Here is a 19975-nt window from a genome sequence, read left to right on the forward strand (position 1 = left end):
TCATTGGCTAAAACTCTGTGTCTTGGAAATGACCCTGTAATTTTTTCTGTTGCAAGTCACCAAGTTTCATATATTTCAGTGGACTTTTCCCTCCTCTTCTCGAACAGTAATCTTAAACCCTCCAACGTCTTGGGGCGTTCTGGCAATCCAGCTTGCTGCATATGCTTCTTGTAGTCAGCGTGCACAAATGATCACTCTTTAAATCATACAGTGCAAGATTTCATTAAAAATTTGGAGAACCATCTTATGACTAGGTTGATGATCTCATTTTATCCATACATGGTACTTATTAAGTAAATACCTTTGAAGCATAGGAAGCTGTCTGGGAACCGACTTGTGTTTCTTCCTCTGCTGTGTTATCTTAATTTGATTGGTAGTACAGAAGTCCTGAAAATATTTTCTAAGGGAAATATACATTGGAAATAATGCAGTGCTATTCTTAGCTCTTTTTGCAAACTTCCTACTTTTTTTTTTTTTCCTTGGGACTTCACTGTTGTTCAGGTGCTTCAGCTTTGTATTTACTCTCATTTCCCCTAAGGGGAGGATTCGGTGAAGTACTGAGCACGTTTCAGACCTGACTCCAAGGCAACAGGAGGTTTTCCAAGAACTAATTCTGGCCTTTTCTATGAGGATCCTTGTCAGCACATTTTTGCTGTAATGAAATGGTGAATAAACCAAAGTATTTTTGGTAACAGTGGTACACCGCACCTCTATGGCGCCTGTCCTTTGAGGATGTGTGCGCTTCGGAGACTCGGGAATTACACATCTCGTGCATGTTTCTGCTTTAGTTATGAGGAAGTATTTGTGCCGACAGGCGGGACAGAAGCCCTCAGGAGCGATCACTTATTCTTTCACCATGGATAATAGTTGGCCTCTCACCTTCTATGGTTATTAACTGTTTAGTTGGAGGTTGGAGGCTTTTAGAAATGTGACTGAGGGTGTCTTGTTATAATCGGTTGCCTTTAGAGGCATCCAAAGGAAAGATCCTAGCATGGTAGAAACACTGGATGAGAAGGACCTCCAGCATGTCTCTAATCTGATGTCCTGCTCGAAAAGGGACTGTTACCCATACTAGGACAGCTCTGCTGTGGCTTTGTCCTAACAGAGCATTGGGAATCTCCACGGACGGAGAGTCCCCTGTCATGAGCTCTCAGTGCTGTCCCACCTTTGCAATGAAAATGTCCCTTCAGAGCATCCCCAAGAACAATTTTTGGCTTCTGCTCCTCAGTTCAAACCCTCCCAACTAAGACTGTTGTTACTCTTTGCTTTAGAGGACTGTCGCTCACAGCATGAAATGAGCTCCTCTTAGTTGTCAGGGTGAGTAGCAGGGCTTCTGTGTTAGAAAAGCCAACAAATTCTTTTGAAAAAGGATGTGGCTATTCATCTGAGCCTTAATTTTTATCTATTAGTGTTGCTACCTCTGCAAAGCGAACTTCTGTATTTGATAGAGAGCAGCAGTCAGAAGAATCTTAATGGAGGGGAGGAGGAACCACCCAGCAGTTAGCCTAGCGTTTCTGTGCATTGTGTTCTGGACTTTCCAAATTGGATTGAACGTCGTGATTGAAAAGATTGTCAGCACTATGCAAATGAGCAAGAGAAGTGAAAGTGCATCTCATGCAAGTAATTTCTATGTAGATAATTTGCCATAAAAATTTATATTGCAGTCCTTAAAACCTTCAGAGATTTATTCTGTCTAGGGAAAGGTGATTTATATGGTATTAAAACACTTTTTATGTTCCAGTCCTTTAGATTTAATGTTTATTGCCTATAAAAATGAAATCTTCCTGTGGATATTTAAAAGTTTTGGTACTGTGTGAAATATATATTCAGCTTAGAATCTGAAATGCTTTAGAGATGCAGTAAATAAGTGATGGAGTGTTACCTCAGGTTCACCAGCCTCGGCAGTCCAGACTTACTCCAGGGCTGAATCCATTATGTAGATAGCATTCCGCTTACCTTAGACGTATGGAAAAGGAGAGCATATAATGACAAAAGTAACGTGTAATTTTGTCATTCTTTTTTGGCTGAATATTTAGGACACTTTGTATAAAGGTTTTTGAAGCTGAACTTGGACTGATGCATATAGTCAGTATTAAAATGCAGAAGTAGGCTTATTCCTTACCCACAAAGGGCCGGATTAAGGCACAAGATTAGGGTATGCCGCAGGAGTATCAAAAGAAGAAAAGGCATTCTGCATCGTTTCTCTAAATAGCTTCTGCAGGGCAAGGCAGCGCAGGACTGCTGCAGTCCCCGTGAGTAGATGGGCAAGGAGGAGTCTGTGTTCTGGGTTTATTTCTGGTTTAATTGTTGGTTATTTTTGCTATCCCTATTATTGTTTGGGCAAAAACACAGAAGAAACCGTACTTCTTCCAAAGCGTAATTCCTAATCTGTTAGTGTAGGTCCCTCTCCCCTTCTATCCTAGGCAATTTTATAGAGCACAATCTATCTGTCTAGAAATGTGTAAAATACAAAGCATGAAAGAAATAGAAACAAATCAAGTGAGTTTTTACACAAAAATAAGAAAGTATGTGTATGTGGTTGTTTTGCCTTGTAACTTCTTTAATGGTCGTACCCTGAAAAAGTAAATGACGTAACATGCATTGCTTTTTCCCAAACAGTTCTCATCATTTTAGAGTTCATCCTACAGCAAACCTATGCAAGTTAAACTCTAAGGCATGCGTCCCACTGAGTACTGACAGAGATTGAGGGAAGGCTGGCAAGCCCTTTTGAGATTTTTTTTGTCTGCAACTGCAGAATCCTGTGTATTACTGCACATGAAGCACAAAAATTAGATTGATTTATAGTCCTCTAACTAATATAACCAGAGACATTGTGGGAAATAATTCTGGAGGCTTACAGATAATGCTTAATTTGCAGTGGTACATCAAATAGCATCTAGCAATCCCTTTCCAAATTATTCTCTTCTAATAGGAATCTAATGATACTGTGAGTGCCTGGACGGATTGCACCGGAGCCTGAAGCCCTGCCTCTGGCTGCAGCAGGCGTACGGCGCATCGCAGCGGTGCAGGCTTTCTCACACTGCTCTGCGGCTCTGCCTCGTCCCCATGTGGGAAAAGATGCAACTCGGATGTTGCAACATCAGGCAGCCAAGCGGATGGCAGCAGTTCAAGGAGGAACTTTGGTGAAACTTCCCAGGGTTGTAACTGTCTGTGCCCTGGCACATGAAAGCTGAGGAAGCATCCGAGTGTTGTAGCAATAATAGTTAAGTCCGCGTTAGTAAATGTAGCTTTTGATGTGGCATGTCTAGCGAAGGTGGCTTGGGTGTCTTGTGTGTTGTTTAAATGGCGAAGCCAACTGGTTGTCCTTAAGACTGGGTGGGTAAGGGAGCTTGCAGAATGGGACAGACAACAAAAAATCCCAAAGCAATATCAGGATACCCCCCCCCCCCCCCCAAAAAAAAAAAAACAACAAACAAGCAAAAAAAAAAACCAAACCAAACCCTAAAACAAAACAAAACAACCAAAGAGCCCCCCAGCCCCTCTATTCTGCCCTGCATAAGAAATTTGGAAGGCCAGGATCACATTCTAAGTGTCTTTTTCCTGGGTGATGTGAAAGAAGTGGAGAGGCAGGAAAGCAGAATAAACCTCTGGTAGGTTTAAGCAGAGTTTGACCTTTGCTTATAGGATTGTAGAAATACGATTTAGCTAAAGTTAACTGAAAAACACTAGCTGAAAAAATAATCAGGCTTCAGCTGAATGGTTGTTGTTCTTGGTTCCCTTATTGTTCAGGTTAATGTCTCTAATGTGCGATGACCGCTGCATTTCAAAGTTTTTCTCCCCCAGTGCCATTTCTGTGGATCCAGAGAATTTTTTACAAGGTGTTTTCAGTGATCTGCTTTGGGTGACTGTCTCCATAATGCAAAAATTAAACTCTCATATTTTTTTGTATACTGAAATACTGAATTCTGAAAAGCATTAAGAGGTTTTAGGCTCTCTGTGATGCTGCTGTTGAAGCAGATGTCTATAGATGTCTTTGTGGAGAAGAATTATTGTGTTGTTTAGGTTATCCTTTGCACTTATCAGCCAGATGCACTGCCAAAAAACAGCTCTGTTGGTCTGGTAATTCCATGGTTTTGTGGGGCTTCATATTTGTCCACTTGCTTCTTCTGCAATAAGCTTAGTAGTTACATATTCAGTTCATACCAGAAATGCATTTTCTTTTAAATTCATAAATGTTCTTTAACTAGACCCCCCCCCCCCCCCGCCAATTATGTAGGATCTAAACTGAGAGCGAAAGAAAACCAGTCTCAAAGTGAAGCTTTTATTGCTTGATATAACGTGTAGCATGTTGTGTCATCTCAAAAGAGCCATTTTTGGATCAAACTTTCATATTGTCAGGCCTAGGGCTTTATAGTATTTCATCAGTTTTCTCAACAGAAGTGCTTTCTGGCCTTTGGATGAGGGTGCCCAACACTCTGCATATATGAAAGTTAAAATTTGGCTTTTGTTAAACAATGTCTAGATAAAGGACAGAGATACTAGAGGCAGTGAATCCGAGAGTGAGTAGCTCGGAGGTAATCCCGCTATTTATTTGTAGTTTGTCTGAAAACCACGTGGGGATGGAGAATGGCGATAGCAACTTCAAACTGTTCACTAAAAGCCTTCCGCTTGCTGCTATAGGTCACAAATTTGAATGCTGTTTTTGGTTCAGAAACGTGATACTGATTAAATACATAATATAGATAGATAGGAAATTATTCATGAGGACCTGACTTTTGTTCCTAAAGGACTTGGGATAACTCTGGACTTGGTTTCAGCCACAGCAAAAAAAGACGAGAAGTAGTCCCACCTTATCGGAAGGTGTTGCAGTTTATTTCAGTTTTCGTATAGGGAAGAGAGAGATGTGTCTGCATATATATGGACTGAAAATCACTGTATGACAGAATGCCTTGAAAAGATACAAACCTAAGTGATTTCTCGGTAAAGAGATCACTTATGTCCCTAGTACCTCATCTACCTCCCCAAATTGCCGGGAAGCAAAAATTACTGTATTGTAGATAACTACTTGTAGAGTTTCTTTCTGCGTGTGGGGAGGGAATGGAGTAATCTGTTCCATCAGCTTGTAAAACTGAACTAATTAACAGACAATCAGCATTGATTGAGACAGCTGCATTCTTTACTGAGGGCTTGTAAACACAGAGTCTTCACAGAATTGTTTTTACTGCTCTAAAGTGCAAGAAATTGAAATTGTATTTGATAGCCAAAATTAAGGATTTTTTAGTGACAGTGTATCATAGCAAGGTTGACAGTGCCACTGCAGCTAAATCTGTTGTTTTCATTTTAGTGTGATTTGTCACAGTGAATAGTGGGGGAATTCTTTAAATTATCACCAAAGAAGTTTTTTACAGTTAAAGTATTTTAGCTGTACCGTCTACCTTAGTTGTATTCATGGAGCAGGTAGACACAGGCTGGCTGTAGTTCAGTGCTCATCCTGGTAGGCATGCCTTTTACTGATCCTAAATGCCAGATTTGCAGTATTTTAAAAATACTTTATGTATGCCTTCTTTTAATGCATGATTTCTAGAAGGTCTTTATAATAATTCTTGATATACAGTTTAGGGTACGTTACTAGAAATGCTGATTTAAAAAATGGATGGTCCATGTTAAAAATACAGTACAGAGAATATTACTTCTGGTTCTAAACTAGCTTGCAACATCATTAGCATTAAGCATGTTATTTTTTGTTATATGCTGTTATGTGTGCTGTCACCTCCAGGCCAGCCTCCTTGTGACTGCACATCAGCTAATTTTACTTCATGAGTCAATTCTGCTATTTTCCTTTTCATGTCACAGAAAACGAGCTTAACTAAGTACTGCAATATGTGGTTGGGAAACACCTAGCTAGAAAAGGCATTCTGCATTCCACCGCCCCTGCCTCTTTGATTTCAGTTCAGTGTGAAGTGTGATACTTAGGCTGAACTGTCATTGTCCAGATAAAATATTAAAAACTATAAAAATTTTGTGAAAGGCTTCCAGATCTGGCATTCTGTTTAATGGTCCAGCATATGTAATGCTTGCTATCGGTATTAAATGCCAGACATACATTTGACTGGTGTGTGTTGTCATGGCAAGCTGAGTCATTATTTGGGATTTAGATCTGAAAGAATACCAAGAGGCCTAAATGGGACTTCAGTAGTAGCAAAAACCTAAATAAAGACAATGTGGCTTTCTTGTTTCCTATTTATAATTTTTTTTAGAAAGCATCCACCAATTGCATTTACAGGCAGCTTCACAAAAAGGCTATATTTTTCCCATCATGGGAACATGCATAAACCTTACAGCATGCCCAGAAAGTCAACAAACTCGGACGAAGGGAGGAAGCACGTTAGTCAGGAGTCAAGGACCCTTCTCTGAAAACACTCTGCCAAATACTCTTCCTGCTTAAATTGTTTATCAAACAACAATTTCATTTGCCAGTAAGTTTCTTCTGATCTTGTTTTTGTTACTACTTATTTCTTAATACAAGTTCCCCATCCAGCTTCCTCAGCAAAGCGCTGTGGTCCCTGTCCTGCCCGATGCTGCTCTGGCTGTGCCCTGGCCCAGGTATACAGCTCCTCTCCAGGGGAAAAAGGACCATCGGTGAGGGAGCGTGTTGGCATTTGAACGCGTCCCTTGATCAGCACTGAAAGGGGCCGGTGAAATTAAGCCTACGAGAGGGGAGTCACTGGACAAACTTTTCAAGATGGATTTGGTAGGTTTTCCCTGGCGCACATGCCTGTTGTTAAGGTTGTTAACCTACTAACAAGAAATTCCAAGTTAAGACTAGCCCCATCTTTCCAAACCGTATTTGTCGTACATACGGTAGGATAGTTTATTCATCTATTATACCACTTCTGCAGTGCCCAAAAACATGAGAAGGGAGCGAAACGTGAGGTGTTAGTTCAAGTCCGTGGTAATTTTTTCCTGTCCCTCAAGGAACTGCTTTGTTGGAATGTGGTTTTAAAAGTATTTTTAGGTTGCTTTTTCAGTGTGTATTTATACTTTTGTTAGTAAATATTTTATGTCCGAATGTTAGGAAACAGCTTAAGTAGCTTTCAGATTGGTGATTGCATTTGGAGACTGAAGGATTATTGAGTGGTCGTTGTGATGGACTTCAGGGTGGACAGTTGCTCTGTAATGGTTAACCCCGTTAAAAAAAAATCTAAAAATTAATAACGTGTTGTCAAAGGAAAAATAATTGTGAATTTTTGTTCTAAATGACACTTAGTGTAGTTAGTATTTGGGTGAAGTTAAATAAAATGTGAGCAATGAGTTTGTTTTCATTTAGAATAAAAACAAAACAAAAAAAGCTTGAGTTTATTTTTCTTTTTTAAACAGTAAGTTTCCAGAACTCACACTGAAACAAGACTGTGTGTATATGTATATTATTGATTTATTGGTGGCAACCTGTGTAGCAAGTTATAAATCCTGGTCTGTGTTACAGTATGTGTCTTGCTTAAAGCGTGGTCATGCTTCATTTCCTAGCAAAGCTCAGGCTGAAAAGAGGAGTAACTAAATACTTTAAATGATGTAACAGAGCTTAGTTAAAGGGTTGAACTTTTTGTTATTTAAACCACTCTTTTAAGACTACATTTTACTTTGATCTGTGGTCAAAAGAATTATTTAATGTAACTCGTGAATCTGATCTTACTTGGAAGTAAGACATGAACTGAAGTTAGTGATGGTGTTTTATTACAAAATGGCAGCGTAATCCCTTTCCACGTGAACACAGTGGCTGCTGCATTAGTGGCTTGAAACAAATGATAAGAATAGCGCATTAAGTAGTTTGTAATTAGTCATCAGTTAATTGCCTCTTTTTTTAAGGGCCAAAGCTCTTTTGAAAATTGTCTACAAAAAATGTCTTTTATGGGGCATGGTGGCTGTGCATCTCCTAGCTAAAACCTAATGATTTGCTGGTATCAGAAATGTCATTCGGCTCTTGGTTTTTCCTCGCCGTCCTTCCCCCGTGCGGCTTTTCCAGCCCCTGGCGCGCGCGCGGGGAGGGCTGGGAAGGGGACCAGGGAGTCCCTGCTGCGCTCCCGCCCGCAGTGACAGGAGCGGAGGGGAGCGGGCAGGGCAGCGTGGCCCGAGCGGGACCCAGGGTGCCGTCGTCTGGGTAGCATGGTTCTTGCATTCTCTGTTGCCACTTAAAAGAAGGGGTAATTTGTCTGCTGTAGTGTGGTGAGAACTATGGTGAGTATGGCTGCTGGCGTTGCATCTTGGTCAGCTTTTGATTAACTAATGAGATAGAAGGTCAAGCAGATGTATTTTAGTTTCTGTCTTGCCTAGGCAAAGTCTTTGCAAGCAACAGTGGGTTTCCTTTGGTTTCCATAATTTATTTTATTTGGCAGAAGAAGATGTAGTTTGATTCCCCACCACCCTGTAGCTGCTACGAAAGTCACAAATATTAAGCTGAGGCATTTCTTTGTTTCTTTCAAAGTAATTAACCAGTGGGTACGTGATTAGCTAACTTAATTTTATCATGGAGAAAGCCGTCAGCTGCACAGGGTAGGGAAGCAGGAGTTTACAGGGTGGTAGTGCAAGTTGGGGTGTGACTTGCTGCGTGGCCGGGACGATGGGGGAGCAGATTGCTCCGAGTTGGAGCAGCGCTTGGTGCTTTGTGCTGTACACTTGCTGTCTGTCTGAAATCCTGCCTTCTGGGAAGCCTCACTGCAGCGATGTTTAAATTAATTCATTACTTTTTGGCCTTTTCTGTTGTAGCTATTGAAGCAACTAGTTTGAACTTTTGCTTTTAAGTGGAAGAGTGTGAAAATTAATGTGTGGGAAGTCAGTGAAGCTGTGAGCAGTACCCCACTGCGATGGAAGCCGCAGCAGGCTGGTTGCGGACGTGCCGCATTTTCAGAAATAAGGGAGCCCTCTCCTCAGCAAACACTTGCATTTACTTTTTAGGAAACTTATGTCCTTTGAAAGTGTAATGAACTGAAATGCAAAACCTAGCAGATTAAGTAACGGATGGAGTAGGTTTGCTGAAATGGGTGTTCTTTTTTTTTTTTTTTTTCTTTTTCTGCCAGGTATTGAAACCAAACTGCAAGGTCTTTGGGTGAGGTGATGGAAGGTGGTGGTTTTGTAATGCTGTAGGGTAGCAGAGCATCTGCGTGAGACTGTCTTTTAAAAAGGCTTGGGGAGGAGCAGGCTTAGAGAGGCAGAGAGCAGCGAGTGCTGCTGGGGTCTGGGCAACAGCTTCCAGCTGGTTTCGAGCTTGCCCAACGCTTGAGGCGAATGCACGCTGCTGTGCGGTAGCGAGGAGGTGAAAGTAGACCTGGTGGGAACAAAGGCAGAGATGACTAACAGTCTGGTGCAGAAGCTGAGGAACATGAGGAGGAGGAGAGAAGCTTTGGGGTTAGGTTTGAGGATGCTACGAGTGAAACCTGAACCTCGTTTCTGGAGAGAAGTCGGAGCGCGTCGGGAGCAGTGCCACTGTCACCAGCGGTGGAGACCCAGCCCGTGTGCTGCTCGTCGGAGCTGGGGCTTGCGAAGGCATTCTTCAGCCCTGAGCACATGTGGTTTAGAGGAGGGTGGAAAGAGGGACTAAATAATGCCTGAAGATGAAAACTACCTTTTGGAACAAATAGGCCATGTTTCATTGTTTTCCTGAGTGAGAGGAAAAGCTTGTTAAATAGATCCTACAGACCTTTGGCATTAGGGTCTTTATAGCTCTGGACAGTCTCCCAGTCTTTGAATTTTCTGAAAAGTTTTAAATTCAAGGTGTAGAAGAGAAGACAGGCATAATACTGTGTTGGCTGTGGCACTGGCAGTCTTTTCCCCTCGTAGTGCGTTGGTTGCTGGCGTAGATATTTATGCGGCTGATTAATGCTGCTAGCAGCTCCTTTTGAAAAGCCAGTGCTAGCATTCCCCTCTTGCAAGATTTTTTGATAGGCTTTCCCTACATTTGTGGTAGTGCCTGGTGTTATTGTGAACAGATAAAGCCACAGAACACTTTTTTTAAAGGTTTTTCTTTTGTTTTGTTTTTTTAAGAGCCTGTTAGTTAAGGTATCTTATTGATAGCCATATCGGCACCTCCGTTTTTGTTCTCTCTTTGCTTAATGGGGTGGCCACCGCACACGTTGACTCACTGTCCAAAAGCATTGCATAGAGCACAAAATTTGTTCCAGTTAAAGCTTGTTTAAAAACCTACTTGGAGTCAAATTACTTGTGTACGTGGAAATCAGATGTGTTTATTGAAATTTCCTAACTAATCCTGTGTGTGAAAGGTAGTTGCATCAGTTTGCCAAATGGCAAAATACTTCTTAAGAAACATGTTTTGTTTCATGCTTATGGGTTTTGATTCCGCCCCCCCCCCCCAAGAGTGTAAAAAGCAGGTGTTCTGGTCTTTGCTTTGTTATTTGTGTTCGTCATTCACTGCTGATTTGTAAGGCAGGGGAATGGTGGTTCTTGGTGTTGCTCTCTCGTTGAACACTCTGATCTTGCCCCTTGCTTGTGTTAAAAAGGGGCTTTACAGCGAGGCAGCCACGAACTCGTTTTACAGAAAAGAAACTTCTTCCATTGTTGCATTCTTAGAATATGTTTTACCTTACTGAGTGCTTTCAGATTGGAATTGGCGCTTGCTTTTTACAGTCAAAATAGACATTAACAAAAATTCCCAATGTCAGCTTTGTGGTTACTTCCCTGGTCATGATCTAAAGCTCTACTAAGTGAGCATGCCTGTTTTTCCAGACAAACACATCAAGCTCACAAAGCAGTTTATCATTTGCGAAATATTTCTGAAATACTTATGTAATCAGTACATAGGCTTCTGAACAGGTGAAAACTATGGGGTTTTTAAGATTGAAGGGTAGATTGCCTAATGTATCAGTTCGGGAAATGTAAAATTTCCCCAAGACAAGCAGGCTGTGCGTATGCAGAGTTGTGCCAGACACTTCTACATGGGTGTCATCGTTGCACCGAGAAATTCTCCTTTAATAGGAAATTAAAAATTGCAAAAAGCTACATTGAGAGCTTTGATAGATCTGACAAATGCAATCCTGAGAGAGGATGAAAACAAAAATGAGACTACTGAAGACTCCTTTCAGTAGCAGATTATCATGTAGACTGGGTAACTGATTGAAATGATGATAAAGGGAAATAACTTAAATACACAGAAACAAGATTTCAGGGGAAATGGTTACTACTACATTTACTGGTAGAAAATTCCTAATCTACGTGCAGTTGTGATTTGTGTCTATCCTTGTAATAAGTAAAATGAGGTTTATGGTGAAAATGTGCTGTTAACATCTGCAGCCACGCTTAAGGCTTTTGAAGGCATAGCCTAGGCATTGCATCCCCGACTAAAAGGCTACCAGAAAAAAAAAAATCAGTCTGTCTTGAAGCTGTGATATATGTTCCTTGCTCCAGTGTAAAAGCTTTGTAAACACAGTAGGGATTAAGCATTTTAAAATGGGAGAATAACAAAATTTTCAGATAGAGTTACATCACAGTACTTGTGGATGATTATTACAGCTTTTTATAACTTTTTCCATGTGAAACATAGAAATACTGGTTCTAAGCAGAGACTGAATACTAGTTATGATAGATTATGTTAGAGCAGCACTGGGGGGATTGGGATGCTGAAGCACGTGTGTTTCTTGGGTCCTGAAATACCTGTGCTGGGCAGTGGCCGTAGCTGTTGAGGCGTGATCAGCCACGGGGAGTGTTAGGGCGGAGAAGGGTATCGGTGAGAGCTGGCCGTGCCAACGGAGCCAGCCAGAGCATGGGGAAACACTGGTTTGTAGTATTTGTTCCATTCACGCTACTTTGAGGGAAAAGGAGGCATGGCTATGGAGAAATGGAGTGAGTGTCTGTCCTCAGAGGGGCTCGGGGCCCGTCTCTTGCTGCCGGGCGGGGATGGGGACCTGCACGGTCTCTGCCTCTGTCCCACCTGGTCAGACCAGAGGTGAGGGGTCTAATTTTGCTGTTGCCTCTCTTCCCTCCTGGTGATAGAGCTGCATCGCAGAGTCACATATACCTTTCCCACCATCGCACTCCCAAATTCACATTTCCTATGTATCTTTTGTCCTTACCCCCTGTTTCTTTCCGCCATGTCCATAAAGCAGAGGGTGCTCCTCTTGCCCCTGGCTTTGCTTTTCACACAAATTATTCTTTTTAGTCCGGTTTCATTCACAGAAGCAGAGCAGGGCAGGAGTGAGCAGCCTTGGCACCGTGGGGTTCTCTCTGCCTATATAGTCTTGTTTTCTTCCACCTTTTGGATGGTGGAACAGAGACTTCATAAGTATTCAAGAAAGCCTAATTTCTTTCTAGAATAATTTTCCCAAGTGAGTAGTTTTTGGAGAGCCCATGGGACTCAACTTTGAGAGATGCCAGCCGGCCGCTCGCAGGGCTCAGGCGGCAGAAGGGCTGGTTTGAAGCTTCTGTTATCAAAAGGCAAGAGGGACTTCGGTGTGCTAAGCCGGGCAGTTGTCAGAGTGGTGCAGACCTGCTGGCTAGGTGATTATCAAGGTATGCATCTTGTAGGGAAAGACATGTCAGCCGTAGAAGAAAACAACCTTGAAACCTGCCTTCAGTGAGGCTGGAGTTTTGTAATTACTTGGGGTCAACCTAATTGCAGGTTGGTGCTGAACGGGGGGATTCTGCCAGGCCCCCTCCCTCCAGCTGTGGTTTCCCACCTCCCTTTTGTGATGGTACAACACCTTGTAGCTGCAGGGGGGGCCTGAACAGGGAACTGGTTCAATGCAACAAAAGTTAGGAGGGGAAAGGCGGGATACTGGTTTTTAGCAGGCTTGTGGCTCCCTGCGCAGCCATGTCGTCCTGGTCTGTGGCACGAGGGTGACAGAGGCAGAATGAAGAGGGATGGCTCCTGGGGAGCCTAAAAGGGGCTGGAAATAGTTGCATTAAAGGAAGACAAATTCACTTCAAGTTGATTGTTGTTACAGTGGATAGCAGATTGACCCTCCTAGGTTTAGATTTTTTTTTTTATATTGCATGAAAGAAACCTTTTAATGTATGTTTTCTGAGGATTGCTTTTAATGACTCCTGCTCTTAAGAGCACAAGACTTTCTTGTCTCCTCTCTTCCCACTGTCTCCCTCCCACCCCCAATAAATTCATTGAAATGGGTCAAAGTAGAAACCCTGGAGAGAGTTCTTTAGTTATCTATAGCTTAAGCAGTGTGAGCTATGTCTGCCCTAAATCGATGGGACTTTGGGGCAAGGGGAAAGATAATGGTCTTGCTTGTTCTCTCTCAAAATGTGCTCCAAGTAGAGACTCGCTTTTTGCAGGGGCAATTGAACGGTGGCTATTTTTGGCCAGAAAGTTTATTAGCCAGTGTGGAATCAGTGGAACTAAAGCTTCCAGGCTTTGAATCCTTTCTGTAGTCAGGTCATCACTGCGACACCTTTGGCCCTGGTTTCTGTTTGCTTTTCATTGGAACCTTTTTGATTTCAAAGCTGTGGAGCATGACTCTGAGACATGGTCTCCTATTTCTGTTACGCTCTAAAGGACACTCCAGTATGCTTCTGTCTGTACGGTATTACATCTCCTTTTACTTAACATCTACTTAGAGAGTGGTTGCAAGGCTTGGGAAGCATGTATACCTTTGAGTGTTACACAGTACTCAGGTTTGAAATCTCAAAGTTAATACTATTTACCCCTTAATCCATGCTTGCTTGCAGAAGTAATGCATTGGCCATATTGAATTTATAAAAAAATTGGGGCATCTCATGAGATCAAATCACAGACGTGTGAAAAATCTTCTGTTAATGTTTGTGGGTTGTAATCCTATATCTATTAGTATGTTTAAATAAATGAAACTTGTAGTGTACGTGGTTGAGATCAAGTAAGGAAGTACCAAATAGTGATTTTCCAAATAGTTTTGATTTGGGGCTTGTTAAATATGACATAGCTTGAAGATTTAATATCTCGTTTTATATCAGATCTTGTATACGGAGCTAGATATCTACTGTTTCTCCTCTGGAATTGCATCTTACTGTATCTGATGTTAGTAAATGCTAGGCAAGATCTTGAGCTTTTGGGCTTCAGCCCACAGCGTCAAACAGTTCAGTGTAGTTGCATGATGGCATTTCTCCTTGGCGATGTCTGTACCTGAGATGTCACATACAGAAATATTTTGTGGTGAGAAATCGTCATACCTGTCCCAGGAGGAATTCTGAAAGTAACGGGAGGGTGCCTGTAGTAAGTGCGTTGGGGCACTGGTGTCAATCAGGCAGTGAGGGCAAGGTTAGTCTTCATCTGCCACCTGACTCTTCATGATAGCACAAAATATGAAATATGGTTTACTTTTTAATTGGCCCTTTTTCTTTCTTGTTTCTCAACTTGGAAGTATAGGTCTTTAGAAGTCTACTTTTCCATTTGTACGGTTACTTGCTAGCACTCTATATTGTAAAGCAAAGCATTTGATTCCTTGGTCTACTGAAATTCCCTCTTACTTCGTGATTTGTGTTTTCTTTGCTTTGCTTTAAATGTGTGCTTCCTTTTTAAATATAGTTTTCCAAGTTGCTGGCCGTACCAGATTGTTTATATTTTTTAAAAGCCTTCTGCTTAGCCGTTATATTGCTCTTTATAGTACTGCTTAACCACATTGGTTTCTGTTGCTCTTTTTTCTTGCATAAACTTAGCTGGGATGAATTTCAAATGTGGTTTATCCAACTGTTAAGTATTTCCCACTTTTCTGCAATAGATTTCACATATGTTACAGAATTCCAAACCAAGATCTGGTGGACATATTGCCCTGTTTTTTTCCTCAAAGTCAGAAATAGAGGGTTTTTTTTAAGCATTACATTGACAATATTTAGGTCCTTGGCTCCAGCATGCTGCCTAGCTTCAAATCTATTTGTCATATTTAGCTTATTTCCAAGGATTAAGATAACTATGGTCCGTATATTTATTAAGAAAAAAAGCGTCTCTTAATTTTGTGGTAATAAACCTAAAGGGGGGAAAAGTATTGATCCTTTTGAGTTGGAAGCTGCGGAAGGCTTCTCCCGCTCCCTGCCCCGAGGTCAAACTGTGGAGTCACATAAAACACGTACATCCATCCAGGCATTCAAAGTTACAGGATTTACCCATACAAAAGTGTAACTAAGAATTTGGAATTAGGCTTTTTCACAGAGTGTCTAGAAGAAAGTTCAGGAGCCGAATTACCTTTTACTTTTTATCTGCTAGTCCTGTGTGTTCTTTTTTTAAACTTGCCGAACAGGGGTTTATAGCAGGTGCGCCATAGGTACCTGCGGTCTGTTGCTATTTCTAACTCCTCTGCAAAAATAGGAAGAGGCAAGTCTGTTGTTTTCCCATTTTGTTTCCCCGTACTGGGTGCCCAGTTCTACTGGGAAGTATATATGACCCAATGCATGGTAAAGTTTTTATGCTAACTATCTAGTAGTAACCAAATCTGCTTTACTTTTACCCTGGTTCTTGTGTGTGGTGGTATCAAGAGATGACCTGGTCAGTGACTTGTCCAACTACTGGAATTAGACCCAACAGGAGGGCCCAGGCTTGGTTTTTTTGGTCTGATCTGTTACAGGTTGTTGAGTTACAAACAAATGCCAGTGGCACGGCAGGTTTTTTGGTGGAGAATACTGGGTTTTTTGCATGCAGGCTGGAGGCGCGTTGGCAGAGTGGCATGATGAAGATAGCTGCAGATGAGACCTGCTTTATGTCTTGCTCTAGCACGTTGTTCTTGCTTTTTGTGAACTTCTTTCTCATCGCCAGGTTTTTCTCCTTTCAAATGAATAAGGGAGGAAAACAGTGCCAAATTCCTCTTAGGAATTTTTGGTTATAACCCCAAGTGACTTGGGGAATGATGTACATAGCCGAGTGGAGGGTTAAGCTGTTATTTTTTTCATGTTACATGGAAATACTGCAGAAAAGGAATAAACTGACAGGGAAGATTTGAGTGTTGTTGGTTTATGTGCTGATAAGTGACCCGTTCAATCTATTATGGTGACATTTGGAAGCACAGCACTGACTAAAGAAACTGGGATGGGGATAATGCACTCGGACGAAGCTGGGCAAGGCTCTGTAGGCTGAGCCCCTACTTCCGCCTAGTAGAAGCTGTTGGAAGATAATCTGGCATTCATCAGATGATGATTAAAAAAAATATGTTTTGGGGAGGAAGCAGGGATATCTGCTAATAATTTTAGAGCAATAGATTCCAATAGTAGGAAAAGATAACTTTGTATTCAAATAAGGAAAGACTTAAATGGAAAAAGAGCATTGCAGTGGCAGTATAGAACTATATACAGTATGTCATTTGAAATGAAGAGTGACTGAAGTGTAACCAGTCTAACCTGAAGTATAAGGTTAAGCAATATTTGAGTTAATCATAACGTTTTTTCATAGGGTAACTCAAAAAGGGAAAATCCAGTATCTTTAAAAAGCAGGCAGGTGAAAATAAACCTGCGTTGAACGTATCCAAGATCTGTAATCTTCACTGGCTTTGGGAATTTATTAGGAGGTGTGTATTGCATGCCACTGCTGCTGTCCTGTGTAACGTTGTGGTAAAGCCAGGAATGCTTTTGAGAAAAACGGTGATATTTTGGTTGCAAGATGGAATCAGAAAGATGATAGAACTTCATTTGATGTTATTTAGGAGGTCCAGTTTCTGGAAGCTTGGTGCTTTGTTCTGTACTGCTCTGTAGTCCATCCGTCTCGATATTCCGAACTGCATGATGTGCATATGAGCTTTTATTTTTATTTCTGTGAGAAACTGAGCTCTAATGATAGTTCCTTTTTTTTGTTTTGTTTTTTTCTTGACAGAGAGAGCTCGATGCCACAGCAACAATATTGGCTAACCGGCAAGATGAAAGTGAGCAGTCTAGGAAAAAACTTATTGAGCAAAGTCGTGAGTTCAAGAAAAACACTCCAGAGGTAAGGAGAAAAGCTGTTCCAGTCTGAGTTTCTTGCAGTAGTATATGGTATTAGGCCTACTTCAGTGTTGTTTTTTTTTCTCTTAATGGTTTGTTTCCGTGATTTTCTCATATGTATTGCTAAGTCCATCATCTTAACTAAGACTGCTTATCTTTGATGGCTTTCTCTTCAGGCAGTTTTTGCGTTCTGTAAATAATGAAATATGAATTGAAGTTTTTAGAAGAAGTACGAACATTAGCCTTCCAACAGGCTTGCTCTAAACTTTGTAAAGAATTCTTCTTCACTAATCCAAACTCTCTTAGCGCTTGGATGTAGAAAGTGACATTTCAGTGCCTGAATAAATCTGTATCAAGGGCATAACTTCAAAGATGCTCATTTTCCCATCAAAAATCAAATTAAGTTTTGCTGTTGATTTCGCTGGAAATGCAACAAGGTCAGTGCTGAGCTCTCTAGAAAACTCCCCTCGGAGGACGTGCATCGCACGCAGCAGGTGGTGTGTAAAGGGTGTCAAGACCGGTGCTAGGGAACCTCGGAAAGGTGAATGCTGCGTGTAGGAAGCTGGGAGTATTTAAACTCTTCTGTGCTCATGTTAGCATGTGCAGCCTGCGTGTCTGTGTACATGTATGCATAATTGTGTAGAAAATACATATAAACTAATTTTATTAACAGTAATGAATGCATAGCTATGTGTAGGGTGCTTTTTTTTTGTTTGGTTTGTTTGTTTTGTGGTGGGGTTGGTTTTTTTCCCCCGATGATTGCCAGCAATCTGTTCATCCAGGAACGTTCTGGGGTTTCAAAGCCCGTTCCAGATAACCGATACAGAAGTATCGGTGCCTTCCAAGTGCCTTCCTGGGAGAGAAGCAGCAGGCAGCTTTTCTAACCTTTATTGCTGCTTCTCAAGTAGCAGATGCTGCTTTGCTTCCCGTTGGTACAGAGGGAGAGATGCTGGAGGAGCCTGACCTGGAGAGGGGAGAGGGAATGTCGGCGCAGGAGTGACTTACGGGGCTGGGGGAGTGTTTAACTGGCGCCCTGAGGAGGCCCTGTGGGGCAGAAATCAGGTCTCTGTGTTTGAAAAAGAGAAAATTTGGGGACTGCAGCTTTGAAGGAACAGAACTTAGAAAGGATCAAAAGAGTATGGAGCATGAATGCAGTAGCTCTGAGAGGGTGAGGGATGGGTTGTTTGCCTTTGCAGGAGAGAACAAACTATTGGGAAGAGGAGAAGGAAGCAGAGAAGGGAAAGGATATGGAGGGTATAGGAAATTGTACAAAATCCAGAAAATAAATAGACTTCTGGGGCCACATTTTCGAATTGTTTGCTAGAAGCTCGAGTTCATTCTGCAAGACTTACTTGACTTGCCTGCTTCCTTCCTTTATTTCCTATAAGGAAAACGCCAGATTCTTCAGAATGTGGCTGTAGCTGCCAGTCCTAGCTGACAGCACGTTTGCAGGTGTGTTTCAGGATGATTTCTTTTGGCCAATTTTAATTTTATGGAGCAGAAGGTTACTGTGGGGGAAGAAAACCCCCAAACACTGCACCTTGAAGTGTGTTGTGAGAGGGCCTTGGTAACTCGGTGGAAGTTGATGTGCAGAGGAAAATTATATACTCTGTATAGTTACTTCAAGAGATACAGTGGGAAAACAATGTGCAATTAGTTCTTTCCAGTAAGCAAGATAGGGAAGGGAATGGCCCCTGCTGTTAAATCATTTGATGGTGAGGTTTTAAATGCACTTTTAGAAAATATAGTTCTGTAGCCTTCCATATAATATTTTGGAAGAGAATAGAGGTGTTTCATTCATTCAGGGACTAGATTCAAAAGAATGGCTCTGAACATACCCAGTGCTGGGGGAAATTTGGATCTGTGCTAGATTCCACAAACTGATCTTGTGTCCTGGGACTCCTCTGAAACCACGTTCTTTTATAAGCTTGCATGGATTTTTTTTTTTTTTAGTATTCTTTTTTTCTTTCTCTGTCTTCTCTATTGTGATGTTCTTTCTGCAGCTTTGTTTCTGAACAGCAACATGATCTAACTCCTCTTCTGCTTTCTCTGACAGAATTAAAAAACAAAAACAGGGTCAAAGAATTAGAAGAAAGTATCCGAATGGTAATAATAGCCAGCTGTAACAGACGTGGCTTGCAGTTATTGCTCCCAGAGGCAGGGAGGAAGGAGCTCAGATGTACAAGGTCTACAGGGCCACCCTCTCCTCTCCTGTCCAAGGTGCTTGGTGTGGGAGACGGGGGTGGCTAAGAGGCAAAACCGGAGTGAGGCAGTGTCCGGCTGTCCTTGCTGGAAAACTTCACTGGCATTCCTCTTTACACAAAAGTTGACGTTTGTGCACTGCTGTGTTCATCTGCAGCTGTTTTCTGCACTTCCCAAAAAGAAGGGAAGTCTGTGAATACTTCGAAAACTGTCTAAGCTTTGAGAAGACAGTTGAAAATTAGAAGGCAAGATTATTAACTGCTTGACCTTATTTTTCCCAAAACTGCAGCTTTGTCTGAAAACCTACCCAATATGGTGAAAGCATCCTTGAGGTGGACAGGAGATGCACTGTGAGCCACTGGGATTTCCAAACTGATACATTTATGTTACTAAAACATCAAACATGCTCTTTCTAATAACAAAAAAGAGTTCCATAGTAGAAGACCAGCTTGCAAGCAGAACCATTCTTCAGATAAATAAATAACCCAGTGTACAGCTTTAAATTTCCATGATTAAGTAACATCTTTCTTGGTACAAAAAAACCCCAAACCACAAAGATGGAATTGTTAAATGTAACAATTTGTTTCAGAATTCTACTTTCCATTTTCTTTTTCATTCTGCATGCATCCCCGTCAGAGCAGTAGTGGTTTAGCCTGTGCCAGCATCTCTTTTCCTCTGCTGTAGCCAGTCTCACCATAAATCAGGAGACAAGTGTCGATTGCCTTGACTTTCCTATCCATTGCTGTCTGGGATGTCCTCTAGACTTTCCATAATGTCTGCTTGCAAGCAGTCTCCTCTGTAGCAGAAAAGGATTCAAAAAAATTACTAATGAAGCTGAGGATATTTATACTTCTGTTTCTTTTTACTTTAAAAATGCGACAGATCTATTTGGGTCAATTCTGCCTTCCTTGCAAATTATCAA

The 19975-nt window shown here is 41.6% G+C and overlaps 1 protein-coding gene across 10 annotated transcripts in view; it reads left to right on the forward strand.

The window, feature by feature from the left end:
* The window catches only part of CUX1 (cut like homeobox 1), a 280862-nt gene that overhangs the window by 35781 nt on the left and 225106 nt on the right, over window positions 1-19975 (forward strand). For all 10 annotated transcript variants that reach the window (XM_087751495.1, XM_087751486.1, XM_087751487.1 and 7 more), the window contains exon 2: window positions 16745-16855. In XM_087751495.1, the coding sequence (XP_087607621.1) occupies window positions 16745-16855 (111 nt within the window). The remainder of the gene's footprint in view (window positions 1-16744; window positions 16856-19975) is intronic.

This window comes from Nipponia nippon, unplaced genomic scaffold (genome assembly GCF_047370975.1).
Source record: "Nipponia nippon isolate SJK-2023a ecotype South Korea unplaced genomic scaffold, ASM4737097v1 scaffold_15, whole genome shotgun sequence".
NCBI lineage: Eukaryota > Metazoa > Chordata > Aves > Pelecaniformes > Threskiornithidae > Nipponia > Nipponia nippon.